Genomic DNA, 13,223 nt, shown 5'->3' on the forward strand with positions numbered 1-13,223 from the left:
TGCATAGAATAAGCACATGGCACTTGGGATGGTGTTAAAAAGTGCATTAAATCATTAAATGCACATTGAGCATCTGGCATTCCCAGCCGATGCCCTCCTGCTGCGCAGCGTGATTGGGGAGCACAACTTGAGGGATGCAGGACGGCCTTGGCCCCACTCGGGAGGTGCAGAATTGAACCTGGGTGAGGTGCGGTGGAGGTGCAAGGAGCTGCATTTCCACCTCTTTCGCTGCCAGAGGGGTTTCACAGCCCCGAGCAGTGAGTGGGGTGGACAAGGGGCACCAGGCATTAAAGCCACAGGGTTCCAGCTCAGTGCATCCCCACTGCTGCATAATCAGTCTTGGGGGTCCCCGAACCTGTTGGGGTGGCCCCACTTGTCTGAATTACAGGCCTCTCTGCCTGTGGCCATTGTACAGCTCTTGGTGGTCCTCCCCAGCGGGGCAAGAAACCAGAGAGAAAAGCAGTAAACGGAGCATGGAAATTTGCTGAACACAGACACCCTGTAAGGCACATCCGAAGGAAAATGATACCAAAAAGAAACCACTTTGTGGCACAGCCAACAGCCTGGCTACAGCACTGGCTGGGTAGAATTAAAAGCTTGCTGAAACTGCTCTGCATTCCTACTTTTGTGCCTGCATTGCACTGTGGCTGGCCTGCCTGTGCCAGCCCTGGAGCTCCCAGGAGGTCCCACTTGAGTCTTGTCTCGGGGTGAATCATTCTCCTCGCTATCTTCTGAACCGTACTAGATACTGATGAAACCCGGCTGGCTCGTATCCAAGGAATTGTTCTGCAGCTGCTGGATCAGACACTGCCAGAATTTATCCTGCAGCATGAGAACACGCTCAGGATCATACCTCAAATCTTGCTGCATGGTACCTTGTCACCCCAGCAGCTGGGTCTGTTCCTGCAATTCAGTCCCTCACACTCTCTGAACTTCTCAATCAGCATTTTTCCCGCTTCCTTCACCTTTCTCAACCCATCCATAGTCTGGGGGTGACCTGGAGAATCTGGTGGGCTGCCTGTTGCTGTTCATGTTGAGTTGCAGGGGGAGAAGGTCGCCCCTCTTTATGCCAGGTACTGAGGTGGCATGGACTTAGATCTTTTGCTTTACTGCAGGCCCAGTGGTGGTTGCGTGAGATGCTGCCCAGTGCTGGTGTCTATTACTTCCCATGGGAGATCAACAGCTCAATCCCAGAGGGGGAGGCGCTGAGGACGTTTGGCAGGTGAGAAGGGTACCCCGCTTTCCTTGCAGGCAGGCTAGGCCTTTCCTTCACTGGCTGACCCCCCTCCCTTTGTTTGTAACTGTTGAGCTTCCCAAATCAATCATTCCCAGGTTATGCAGCTACGACCTGGCCCAGTCCAAAGCCATTCTCACTGCTCAGCACAGCTCAGCTCAGTACCAGGTCTGTGTCGACACCAAGTTTGTGGAGCCATTCCAAGTCCAACTGGGATCTCGCTACATGGTCCTGGGAGAGGCCGAACACAGGGAAGGTAAATGCTCCAGGAACCAGTGCCCTTCGCTACTGTTCATGGTTCATCAGCTCCTTTGTGGCTCCCTGGGCGCATGGTGAGACACATGGTCGCTGAGGTTAGCATTGGCCAAAGCAGGCTCATCTCCCATGGCTGCCTCCGGTCACACGAGCGTGTGATTGAAGGCAGAAGCAGCCTATCTCTCCCTGTTGACCATGAGAAGAGCCACCCTTACCTTGGTGAAAATCTGGCGCTCTGGCATGGGTTTTGTTACAAACAGGAAGCTCCTCAGCAGCATCGCTGAGCTTGTGAAACCTGTGCTGAAGCCTTCTGGCATCATTGCCAGCCACCACGTCGTCTTCGCTCCAAATGTGGCTGATTGCAGCAATACCTCATTGCAAGCTGGCTGGGTTGGTCTTTGCCATCCTTGAAAGGCTCTAATTATATCCCTGCCCTCAGACACGAGGCATGAGGAATGCAGGCTCTGTCACGCAGGGCACCCTGTTGTCCTCTCCTGGGGTGCCCTGAGTGTTACTCCAGCTGCACGGTGCTTTGCGTGGGGAGCTGATCCGGGCTGGGCCGTGGGGTTGTGAAGCAAATCCCAAGTGTTGTCTTGGCCACACCTGATAACAAGCATTCGCATTCATGCCCTTGATATCCTCGGTGGCATGTGGAAAGCCACCTGCACATGGCATCAGGTCAGTGACCTGCTAAGCCACTGCTGCAAAATTCCTTTAGAAAGTTATTTTGGTCATCACAGCTTAGGAGTGAGTTGGCCCCATTTTGCAGGGGTGGAAGAGGAGCCGGCTGAGATGGTGGCTGAGTCACAGAGGTTTGGCCCCTTTTGTGCAGCTCCATGTTACCATTTGAATGCCACCGACGAGCTCTTGGTTATAGTCATCATTGACCCTCTTCTAAGCCCAGTTTTGTCCTGCCCTCTTGTGTGCACAGAAGCATTCAGAAATGAGCTTAGACCCATCCCTGATGCTTTTTAGACAGGGAAAACCAAACTTCATCCAGCTGCGAAGTAGACAGACGTTGCATGGCAGGCACCGGCACCCTGTCCTGGGCTCAGCATTCCCCAGTGCAAGGAGAGCGCAGTGTCAGTCACCAGCATTTTGTAGCCAACAGCGTAGATGGAAAGTGCATCACTGAATTAACCTGCTCCCGGGCCTGCTGCTCACCTTGGTGGAGGCATGTGGCCAGTCCAGTCTCCTGCAAATTCTCAGGCTACGGTTATTTGCCCAGCTGGAGCCATATGCTGCCCGAGGGAGCCTTTCTGTTTGCCTCTGGGCTGCTCCGTGTGTTTTTCTTTCTACAGAAGCTTCCTGCTTATATTCCCAGGTGAGGGTCCCGTGGTAAAGGCGCGGATATTGACCTGCGTGGAAGGGATGAATGTGCCTTTGCTGGAACAAGCCATACAGGAGCAGAGGAAGTACTTCAACGAGAGGCAGAAGTGGATGGGAAACAGCATGTCCTGACAGCAGCTCTGAGACCAGCAATAGGCTGATCCTTGCACTGCCATTTGCAACGAATATGTTAAAAGTAAATTTAGAAGGTGGGTTTGCAACAGACTGCTTTTTTTCCAAGGCAAAAGCAAAGTCAAGTCACTGAGCAGGGAAACACTTGAAGACTGTGAGTCAGTATGTGACTGTGGGTTGCCCCATTCATGCCAGGTGTCATCACTGAAAATAGCTCTGGGAAGCAGGTTTGGTGTTTACTTAAAAGGGTGGTGAAAGAAGGGGAGCACTTGAGTTTCATGGTCCTTTTGTAACACAAGGCTTGGAGACGTCAGAAAAAGGAGAAGTCTCCAAAGCTCGAGTTAAACAGCTCACACCCATGCACGCTACCAAAGTGCAGTGGGCTACTGGGCTTTGGGCAGATCGGAGGTAAAGGGCATTAGTGCGAAGTTCGTTAGCCCTGTGCGGCTGCGGGTCCATGAGTGCATGCGTTTGGTTACCGTGACTCAGCTGCCACACAGGAGCATTGCTGGCGAAACACTCACATAGCTGGGCTGACCAACAAAGAAACAAGAAGAACAAAGAGTCACTATTTTCAATAGCACCTGCCTGTTTGGGTTTTCAGGAGCTGGTGTCCGAGGGGAGGGATTGACTTGAGTTCTAAAATAAATATTTGCAGTGCACTGAGAACCACCACTTGACTTTCTTCTTTGACACAACTGAATTTAGGAGACCTTAAACCACTATTTTTTGAAGCATCTGAAGGTTTTGATTGATATTTTCCTAAATAAAGATGAAAAGAGAAGGCAGCCTGTCTTTTATTGATTAAAAACCTCTTTCTTTGTTGCTAAGGCAAATGCATTAGGCCCTGCAGAAACCCCATGGATGATGTAAGAAAATTTAGCGATATGCAATGTTCCCCTTTTTCCTAAGTGCTGGGTGTGTAAGGAAGTGCTTGGCTTTTAAAAAAGTTGCAAGAGGAGGAGATGAAGTTACATCAGTACCACTCTGGTTTGAGAACATGGTACCAGGCCCACCTGGCAGAATTAAACCAACAAAATCACTAATGTAAGGTGAGAATAAAATGTTAGTGCAAGAGAGACAAGCCTCTCCTGTGCTATAGGAATTCATGGACCTGGATCCCCCAGCCACTTGCAGCCTTTTCTGCTTTTTGCTCAGATTCTCTGGTGAAATGTTCAGAAATTAAGAACTGAAGCCATGCAATACACAGCAGCAGATCAAAATGCAACAGGTGTTGGGAAAGTCCCCCGTTACCGGCAGGCTTGATTCAAGGGCCTAAGATGGCTCAGTAATTACAGTGCTTGCTATAATCTTTAATCATAGCTTAATGTTTTTCTTCATGCAGTTACAGCTATCCAAAAGCCCTGCCTCAGTGCACGCTCTGTTCAGCCCAAGTCCAAAAACATGATCTCAAGAGCCCAGATTTTAACCTGGTTTTGTAAGAGACGATGAGTCTGTCATGATATGTTTGTGTTTATACCTCATCTCCCCTCTGTTCTACTTTCCTCCCTGTGCTTAAATTTTAACCAAATGGCGAGGTTTGCCAGGGAATTGGGAATATCCAAGATACCAGGACTGGGAATATCCAGAATACCAGGTTTCTACAAGTGTTATGAAGAAAATCCCCACAAACCCAACCAGCCAGGAAGAGGAGAGCAAGTTTAGCAATGACTCCGGATGGAGACGTGAGTGCAAACTCAACCTTCATAAGCCACCAGAGAACCCACACAGGACTTTGCTGTGGCTGTGTGGATCCCTCTTCAGCCACAGAGCAACCACGCAGGATAATTTTAAAAACATTTTGAGATGGTGGCTCAGCAATGGGCTAAATCAGTCCTTTTTAGGTTGCTTAAAAGTTGGGGTCTGCACCACAGATCTGCGCAGCCGGTGGGCTGCCATGTCCTTCTCTGCCCACCCAGAGACATGGAGCCCCTGAGTCTTCCGGAAGACAGTCCAAGTGGCTCTACCTTTCCTGGTGCCACGATGCATAGTATTTTTTTTAATCTTGTTTTCTGTCAGCTGTCGAGTCAATGATTAATTCCCACCCCCCACCCCCCTGAAGGACATCTTCCAAAAGGCTGACCAAGCAGCGCAGCCCATGGTGGGGAGGTTCAAGGGACAATTGCGCAAGACGGAAAAAAAAAAACAAATAAAAAAAAGAAAAAAAGCCATTTCTGCTGTGTGTTTGACCTGAGTGTGTCCCAGGGAACCCTAATTACACACCACATCCCCCTGACGCCAGGCACTGTACAAACAGAGCTGCAGAGCTTCCCTTGGCCCTGTGCATTCCCTGCTGCATTTCCTGCAGGCCCAAAGCACCTCTTTACCTCCATTTTGCTCGATTTTTGCTTTGGCCAGCACACAGCACAACCTGGGTTACAACCAACCAGTCCTGGGCAGCAGGCACATGGTGTGTTTGGCTCTTTGGGTCTGCCCAAAGACCCCCAGACACCCCCAAAGCCCCCAGGCAGCCCTGCCTGCCTGCGGCTGCCCCAGTTCGGGGGTCCCTGTGCTGAGGGAGCAGCAAAGGGGGACCCAGACCCTCAAAGCAGCTCAGGGGACACAGAGGGAGAGCCAACACCTTCCGCATATTGGCTTATTTTCCCTCCCCTTCTTTTTTTCTCCTCAGAAAGTGGTGCCAGCCACCCCTGCTGCCATCACCAGCCCGCGGCAGTGCCATGGACACCTTCCAGGAGGTGTTTCAGAAGCTGGAGAAGATCGGGGAGGGAACCTACGGTGTGGTGTACAAGGCTCGCAACAAGCGCACGGGGCAGCTGGTGGCCCTCAAGAAGATCCGCCTGGACTCGTGAGTGGGGCAAAGCCCCGGCCCTGGGACTGCCATGATACGGCCCAGCTCGGTGCCCACCCAGCCCACCATGGTGCCAGGCCAACTGCCTCCTCAGCACAGTGGCAACAGGGTGCTGAAATGAAAGGAGGAAGAGGAAGGCGAATGGATCCTCTGGGGCCGGCAGTGCCATCTGTGGGGAGATGGCCACCAGCTGAGCCCAGCAGTGCCTCAGCCATGCCATGGGAGTGAGCAGGAGGACCCTCCGCCCCAGCCCAGTGTCCAAAATGATGCAAGAGGCTCAAAAAATGGAAAAACATGAGGGAAAAAAATGTCCCTATTGGCTTGGGAAAGCATCTAAGGCCTGACCCAACACTACCTGACCCTGGCGCCATGGCCCAGAGCAGGGGGAAGTAGCCACCATTTTGGGAGGTGGCCTCTCCCTCAGGGTCGTGTATGGTGGTAGGGCCTGGTGAGGCTTGGCCTTCCAGCAGGGCTGATGTCAACCCCTCCAGGGTGGGGACTGAGCAGATAAAAGCTTACTACGGTTCCCCTGGGTTGGTCCTGGGCTGTCTCCACAGTAAGGGGTGTCAGTGTGGACCAGAGGCCATGGTGGTGGGACTGCACCCCATGGTGGCCCCTCCAGATGGTGGAGGCAGCTGCCCGAGAGGTGAAGAGCTTTCATCTCCCCCTGCCTCCAAAAAGCGAGGCTTGGGAATTTAAACCCCATTGTTTCTTCCCCAAATGTGCCCTCAGGTGTGCCCAAACAAGCTCTGTCCCGGAGTTTGCAGTCTAGCACACCCCCTCTCTCTCTCCTTCCCCATGGCACCATTTCCCCCTGCCTCACCCCAGCCCACCCCACATGCAATTCCATCCCAAACTCGGGGTGCTTGGTGTGAGAGACCCTCCCCTGGAAAGGTGGTGGGGTACAATGGAAGGGAGAAAGGACACAGGACCCTGCTGGGCTGTGTGATCCCACTGGGGGATGGGGTGCCATATACAGCCTGTCTCTGCTGCAGGGAGACAGAGGGTGTCCCCAGCACCGCGATCCGAGAAATCTCACTGCTGAAGGAGCTGAAGCACCCCAACATAGTCAGGTAAGACCTGGATGAACCCTCCCCACCAGCTCATTGATGAGGCCCTACTGGGGGATCTGTGGGTACAGGCAGCAAGAGGGGTTTTCCTGTCCTTCCCTGACTGCACAAATGGGAACAAAATAAACAGGAAAATGCAGGAATCACTTGTACTTCCCTGGTTTGCAGCAATAGCCCACAACACTGCAACCAGCAACACAAGCTGGTCCAAGCTGCTGCTGCCGCCCTATACTAGATGCTGCTTTTATATCTGCCCCTCTGCCCCAAAGGACTCACAGAGCAGGGGCAGCTGTGAGAGGATGGATGTTTGTGTATTTGCAAAGGTCTGGAGAAGGTGTGAAAGGTACTAAAGGGAGCGCTTGCACTTCTTTTGCAGGCTCCTGGATGTTGTACACAGCCACAAGAAGCTCTATCTGGTGTTTGAGTATCTGAATCAGGACCTGAAAAAATACATGGACTCACCCCGAACTGGAGAGCTTCCTTTAAGCTTGGTCAAGGTACAGTGTGGAAGGAGTGCCAACAAGCAGGGTAGAGAGTGTGTCTCCTTGCTGCCTTCTGCTGGGCAGAGCCAGCACTGAGCTGCTCTTACCCAGGCTGCATCTGGAAGAGATTCATCCTTGGCTGGAGGCATTCAGCCTCTCAGATCAAAAACGTTTCAGCTGGGAAAACCTCATAGCGCTATTGCTCAGCACATTTATTTCCCAGCTGTTTCCAGGCTCTCCAGCCCATCTCACCAAGTGGCTCACAAGTCTGGTGTCACGTTATAGCAAGGTCTTTTTTCCCATTCAGGCCTATAAATGATCCGAAGTGTGTTGGTTCTCACGGTCCAGCCTTCCAAGTGGTTTCATTGTGGCTTTGTCTGAAATCTCTTCTCTCCTTAGAACTACCTTTTCCAGCTGCTGCAGGGTGTGAGCTTCTGCCATTCACACAGAGTCATCCACAGGGACCTGAAGCCACAGAACTTGCTGATTAACGAAGCAGGAGCAATCAAGCTGGCTGATTTTGGACTGGCAAGGGCTTTTGGAGTCCCCCTGCGCACATACACTCACGAGGTATTGTTGAGACTCCCTGCTACCTGAGAGAGGGATACAAAATCCATAGTGAGTGAACAACAGCAGCATCACAAGTTACTCGTCCATAGCTGCGGCACAGCTGGGCCCAGGCACATGCTCTTAACCTAACCCACAGCTAAGGATTTACCTCATGTCCCCCCAAAGTGTGCTCACTGCTTCTACCCTAGCGTGCCTGCAAGCTGGGTTCCCACCTTCTCTGCATAGAGTATATTTATTTATTCATGTGTGTCCTCTTGAGGAATCATCTGTTAATCCCAGTCTTGCTGTCACTAAGGTGTTTATTAACTGAGCATCGCCTTGGCTCACTCTGATTTGTACAGTGGCTGCATTACCCCTGAGAAGAGAGGATCTCACACCTCTAGTTTCACCCAGGGAAACTGGAAAAAGCTTGTTTGTCGGTTCCTTACCAGGTGGTGACTCTGTGGTACCGAGCCCCTGAAATACTGCTGGGATGCAAATACTATTCAACTGCTGTGGACATCTGGAGCATCGGCTGCATCTTTGCAGAAATGGTAGAATGGGTTTAAATAGTCTCTTTAATGAGCAGGGAGGATGCAGCTGCAATGGGAAGTGGGGAAGGAGGGACAAGACGCAGAACATCTGTGATACTGTGGTCCCACCCTGTGCTGGGGTGTGTATTACGGAAAGTCCACCCTGAGGGTTAGCTGATCCTTAGCTGTGGGCTCAAAAGGAAATCTGCCACCCTCAGGGGTCTGGCAGAGGGCAAAGAAGCTTCTCTAGTCCTGCTGCAGTTCCAGATATATGGAATGTGATGCCTGTCCTTGCAGAAGGGATAACTTCAGTCTTGTTGCTGCAGTATTTTGATTGCGGGAGGAGATGACTTTCTTGCAGATGTTCCTGCAGTGGGCTGCAGAGAACTAGCACTTCATAGCATGGCAGAGTGGATCTCCTAGGGGTCCATGCTCCACTTCGAAGAGCTCTTGTTATCCCTGCAGTGTAATAGCACTATCCTTAGCTCCCAAAGCCCCTGAGCTGCAGATCAGCAGAGCCTGGGCAAGGAGGCGGGGAGGGAGCTAAGCCTGCAAGAGTGGGTGTTAGGAAACTGGAGATGTAGAGGAATAAGGGACTGGCTGAAAGAGGGGCAGCCTCAGGGGAGCACAGATCCATGGAGAGGAGTGGGAGACAAGCAGACACCCATCCGTGACCTCCCCAACCACTGCCAGGCAGAATGGCTGCATTGTCACTACCCGTTCAGTGCAGTTGTTTGCATCTGCTGGGACAAAGGGTTGCTTGCAGCAGGAAATAAGGCACACAGCTGATGGAGAGGTGGGAACTGGCTCTTTTTTTTTCCCCCAGGTGACCAGGAAGCCCCTGTTTCCAGGGGACTCTGAGATCGATCAGCTCTTCCGGATCTTTCGCACCCTGGGCACTCCCACCGAGGTGACCTGGCCTGGGGTGACCCAGCTGCCCGACTACAAGAGGGACTTTCCCCGGTGGGCAAGGAAGGAGATGAAGGAAATTGTTCCCAACTTGGATCGAGACGGTAGAGACTTACTGGTGGTGAGTGAGGGCTCAGAACAAGACCCAGGGACAGACAGGACCTTTTCAAACTGGGCAAAGAATAGGGATATTTGGGACTGATCTACCCAGAAGTGCATTAGCTAATCCAGCTCTGATGCTCATCTCTGCCATTGCAGAAACACCAAATCATTGAACTGGGCTCAGTCCTGGCTATGAAGTGGGGCTGTCAGTGCAGGTTCCTCTAGGAAACCACTGCATCGAGGGTCAAGAAACTCCTCTAGCGTAATCCCCACGACAACTTCAGCCTTGGGTTACTCCTGAAGCCCGGAGAGGAGAAAATGCAGGACCAATGTCTGCATCTGGGCCCAGCCACGGGCAGGTGCAATCGATCGTTTGTTTTTTAAAAGCCTAAATCTGCTGGGTTTTTTTCTTGGCAGCAATTGCTCCTGTACGATCCCAGCAGGCGCATCTCAGCCAAGGCAGCCCTCAGTCACCAGTACTTCGTCTGGAGAAGCCCTCGCAGCCCTGAAGAGCAACATGCACTGCAGAGACACTGCAGATGAGAAGACTCAGCTCTCCCCACGCGCTTACACCTCCGGCTATCGGTGAAGATCTGATTTTGGGCACCGAGCAGGGGTTGGCTGGGACCCAGGGTCTCACATCTCCTGAGGAGCCTGGAGGGGGACATTGTTGCATTTAGAGACTCTCAGCCTGTTGCTGGGGGAAAGTTTGTCTGGGTTACAGCCAGCAGAGCTGTTTTGAAGAGGTCATGTGCAAAAGGGTGTGGGGTATTTATCGGCATAAAACACTGAAATGTAGATGAGAGGGTATCTTTCAGAAGGTTGTCCTTGCGTCAGTCAGTGAACTAAGGTGACACACAGTGATTTCTGTCTCTCCAGCACTGGAGCGTCCCCAGGTGTGCTGGTGGCAGTTTCTGACACCAGGGTGTGCTGGAGCTCCACTTGGGTAAGCGAGTGCTTCTCTGCTCAGCCCATCGCTGCTGTTACCAAAGGCTGGAGTTATTTAACAGACCTGACGTTCTTCTGTGTCACAAGCTGAAGAACAATATCAGGTATCTTAATGTGTGCCTTGGCTGGGACCAAGAAGCCAAAAGATCCGGGTAGCTTAAAGCACTTGTTGAATATTGGCTGGAAACAGTAACAGCTGAAACACTGCCTTTCCATCAGCGCTCCAGCTGCGCTGCTGTTTCCTTCACTTCATTGTCTTGGAAATGTTTTTGCTGTTCAAATGTTTGGAGAATTGTCACTAGCTTTTTGGTGTGGTTTTGACATCTTCATTTTTTTTTTCTTTCATACAGAAAAAAATAAAGGCATGTCATTTGTTCAGAGACCTTGGTGTTTGTTGTCTGGCGCGGCCCATGGGGCGAGTGATGCAGAACAGTCTGTCCTGACGGACCCCCAACAGCGAAACCCTGGGACCTGCTGCTTGCCTCCCTCCATCCAGGCTGCAGGTTTAGAAGCTGCTGGGACCTGGGGAGCTCGCTTGCCTCTGCAATTCGAACAAATCAGGTTTTTTGGGGTGGGTGGGGGTTGTTTCACTTCTGAAGCTGTTGTTAGGAGTGAGGCTGGAGTGGCTGCCTGGAAAAAGCAGCCCTGCTCGTGTTCGGGAGGGCTGGTTTGCTGGTCGAGCAGGGGAGAGCAGGCAGCTGGGCTCACGCGGCAGCCTCCAGAGCCATGTGGCAGAAAAAAATTGAAGTCCTGAAGCATCTCACGGTCTCTGTATGACAACACCCAGCTCGCAGGGGCACCTGAGACATGGGTGAGTTCTGCTATGGGAATCATTTCCCTGCCTTTGCATACGTGTTTTAAGTCAATTCATTTTGTACAATGCTCCATTGTTCGGCCTCTGCAAACAAATGCTTGTGTTGTACCAGACAAACTGTTTGCAGAAGAGTTTGTTGGTTGGTTTGGGTTATGGTTTGGTTTTTTTTAAAGATCTGCATTAAGAAATAAAAACGCAGGACATTCATCCAAGTCCAGAAACATGAATAAAAATACTACAGCTCATCTAGCCTGACAAAATGAAGCAACAGCCTGAATTTCAAACATATATGACCCAACCCCACTGCCAGCAAAGGGAACCAACAACAAACGTGTTGAAGTAACTGCTCTGGGAAAGCTGCGATGCAGCACCATCGCCCTGCACCTGAGAAGGGAGGAAGAGCTCCTGCTGAGCAACTCCCAACCCTGCCAGACAGCTAGGTCTCAGGTAGCCCCATGGCTGTGTGGTGCTTCCGATGGACACTTCAAGAGGACACAATGTGATCTGCTTTCAAGAGGACCACTGGACAGCAAAGAAAAGGATTTTTTAGTGCTTTTCTCTCCAGAAACAAAAAGCAGATGAGCTTTCAAGGGAGACAGCTCAGCCAGCCAGACCAATCAGCCACCTAATCGCCTCTTAACGCCTTCACCCAGCCCTAGGTAAATACCTCCCACCATGCAATTAGGGAGCACTTTATCCAAAGTGATTAACTAATTACCAGAACTCCAGGTTCCTTAGTTACAGAGCATTCCCCAAAACAGTGTTTAACCAGCACTTCAGGAAAGAGTTACCACGTGAACATCGTAGTGCTTTAAAAATAAGCACAGTTTTACCCGCTTTGCATGGGGAGCAGCCAGGAGGAGGGCAGCCCTAGAGCCCAGCACCCTGCCCCACGGAGCCGGGAGAGGGGAAGGCTGATGGCAAACTCACCCAGCTGGCAGAGCCGAGCTGCAGGAAAGGCAACAGCCCCGTTGCTGACGGATCCTCCCTGCTTTCACCCAGCGGAGGGGAGCAAAGCCAAAGCACAGCAAAGCTGCTCCCTGCAGCTTTGAAAAACTGGGACCCAAGGACTGCTGGGAACCACACTGGTCCAGGTCTCCTTGGTCGCACTGGGATGTGATGCTCACCTGGCTGTGCTCCCAGGGCTGTTGGGCTTGTGCTGGCAGGAGGCCAGGCCAGGGTTCCTCTTCCGATGCATCCTCTGATCCATCACAGCCCAGCTCCAGCCCTCGCTGCTGGTCCAGACCAGACGGTGGGGGATGCACAGTGCCCCATGTGCCAGCAGTGCTCTACCGAGAGGAAACAGGCTGGGAACAGATGCTCTGGGGTGCATGCAAGAGTTCACCCCATTGCAAACCAACAAATTGGCCCGTATTGATCATGGCAGCTGAGGTGGCCACAGACACCAGCCAAGGGCCTGACAGTAAACAGAGACCCTGCAGAGCAGGGGACAGAGCCTGGGCAGATCTTGGACTGGAAACTTGGTGTTTCTATAGCTGGGCTCAGAACATTAATGCTGAGCACTATGTACCAGCAGGAAGATAATGGGACCTGTCATTGTGCTGAGCTTGCCAACACGGGAACAATTTCTTCTTGGAGCCTAGGGTTCAGATCCCATCTAGGCTGTATAGAAATAGAGGCTACGCTGCTGCTCTGATGGGGGAAGGAAGGGGAGAAAACTTCTACCCTTACGGATTATTTTGGGTCTGCTGGAGTTCCCAAACAGCATCAGCTAAAAGAGCCCTCAGGAGAGGAGGAAGAGCAGCTCATATTAATAGAAAGTCATTTTTCTTTTCCTGCAAAGCCAGAGGATGCTCCACAGTGGGGTAGATACTAGGGAAGAACATTTGGGAGATGAGACTTGCTCATTTCAGCAAGGGCTGAGAAGTGGAAGTTACACAGAGGAGGGAAAGCTCACCTAATGAAACAGCAAGTGCAGATTTTCCAGTGCTGCTGGGTGGCTCCTGTGGCCAAGGCCAATGGCTGTAGGGCAACCAAGTCCCTCTTTCAGAGGTGTCCAAATGATCAGGGAGCAAAGTCCCATTGGTTTTCAGTTT

General features: G+C 51.8%; 2 protein-coding genes across 2 annotated transcripts; both read left to right on the forward strand.

Annotated features, from left to right (window-relative positions):
* The first annotated feature begins 1,121 nt into the window (after positions 1 to 1,121).
* Positions 1,122 to 3,725, forward strand: TEN1 (TEN1 subunit of CST complex). Its single transcript, XM_074160182.1, has 3 exons — positions 1,122 to 1,222; positions 1,333 to 1,490; positions 2,814 to 3,725. The coding sequence occupies exons 1-3, from the start codon at positions 1,137 to 1,139 to the stop codon at positions 2,948 to 2,950; spliced, it is 381 nt and encodes a 126-aa protein (XP_074016283.1). The 5' UTR covers positions 1,122 to 1,136; the 3' UTR covers positions 2,951 to 3,725.
* CDK3 (cyclin dependent kinase 3) lies at positions 3,006 to 9,947 on the forward strand. The gene is given in 10 exon segments (XM_074160181.1): positions 3,006 to 3,031; positions 3,863 to 3,890; positions 3,892 to 4,043; positions 5,580 to 5,756; positions 6,755 to 6,832; positions 7,206 to 7,326; positions 7,711 to 7,881; positions 8,313 to 8,414; positions 9,220 to 9,423; positions 9,822 to 9,947. Coding segments are annotated over 10 exon segments (1,185 nt in total).
* The last annotated feature ends 3,276 nt before the right edge of the window (positions 9,948 to 13,223 follow it).

This window comes from Numenius arquata, chromosome 17 (genome assembly GCF_964106895.1).
Source record: "Numenius arquata chromosome 17, bNumArq3.hap1.1, whole genome shotgun sequence".
Classification (NCBI taxonomy): domain Eukaryota; kingdom Metazoa; phylum Chordata; class Aves; order Charadriiformes; family Scolopacidae; genus Numenius; species Numenius arquata.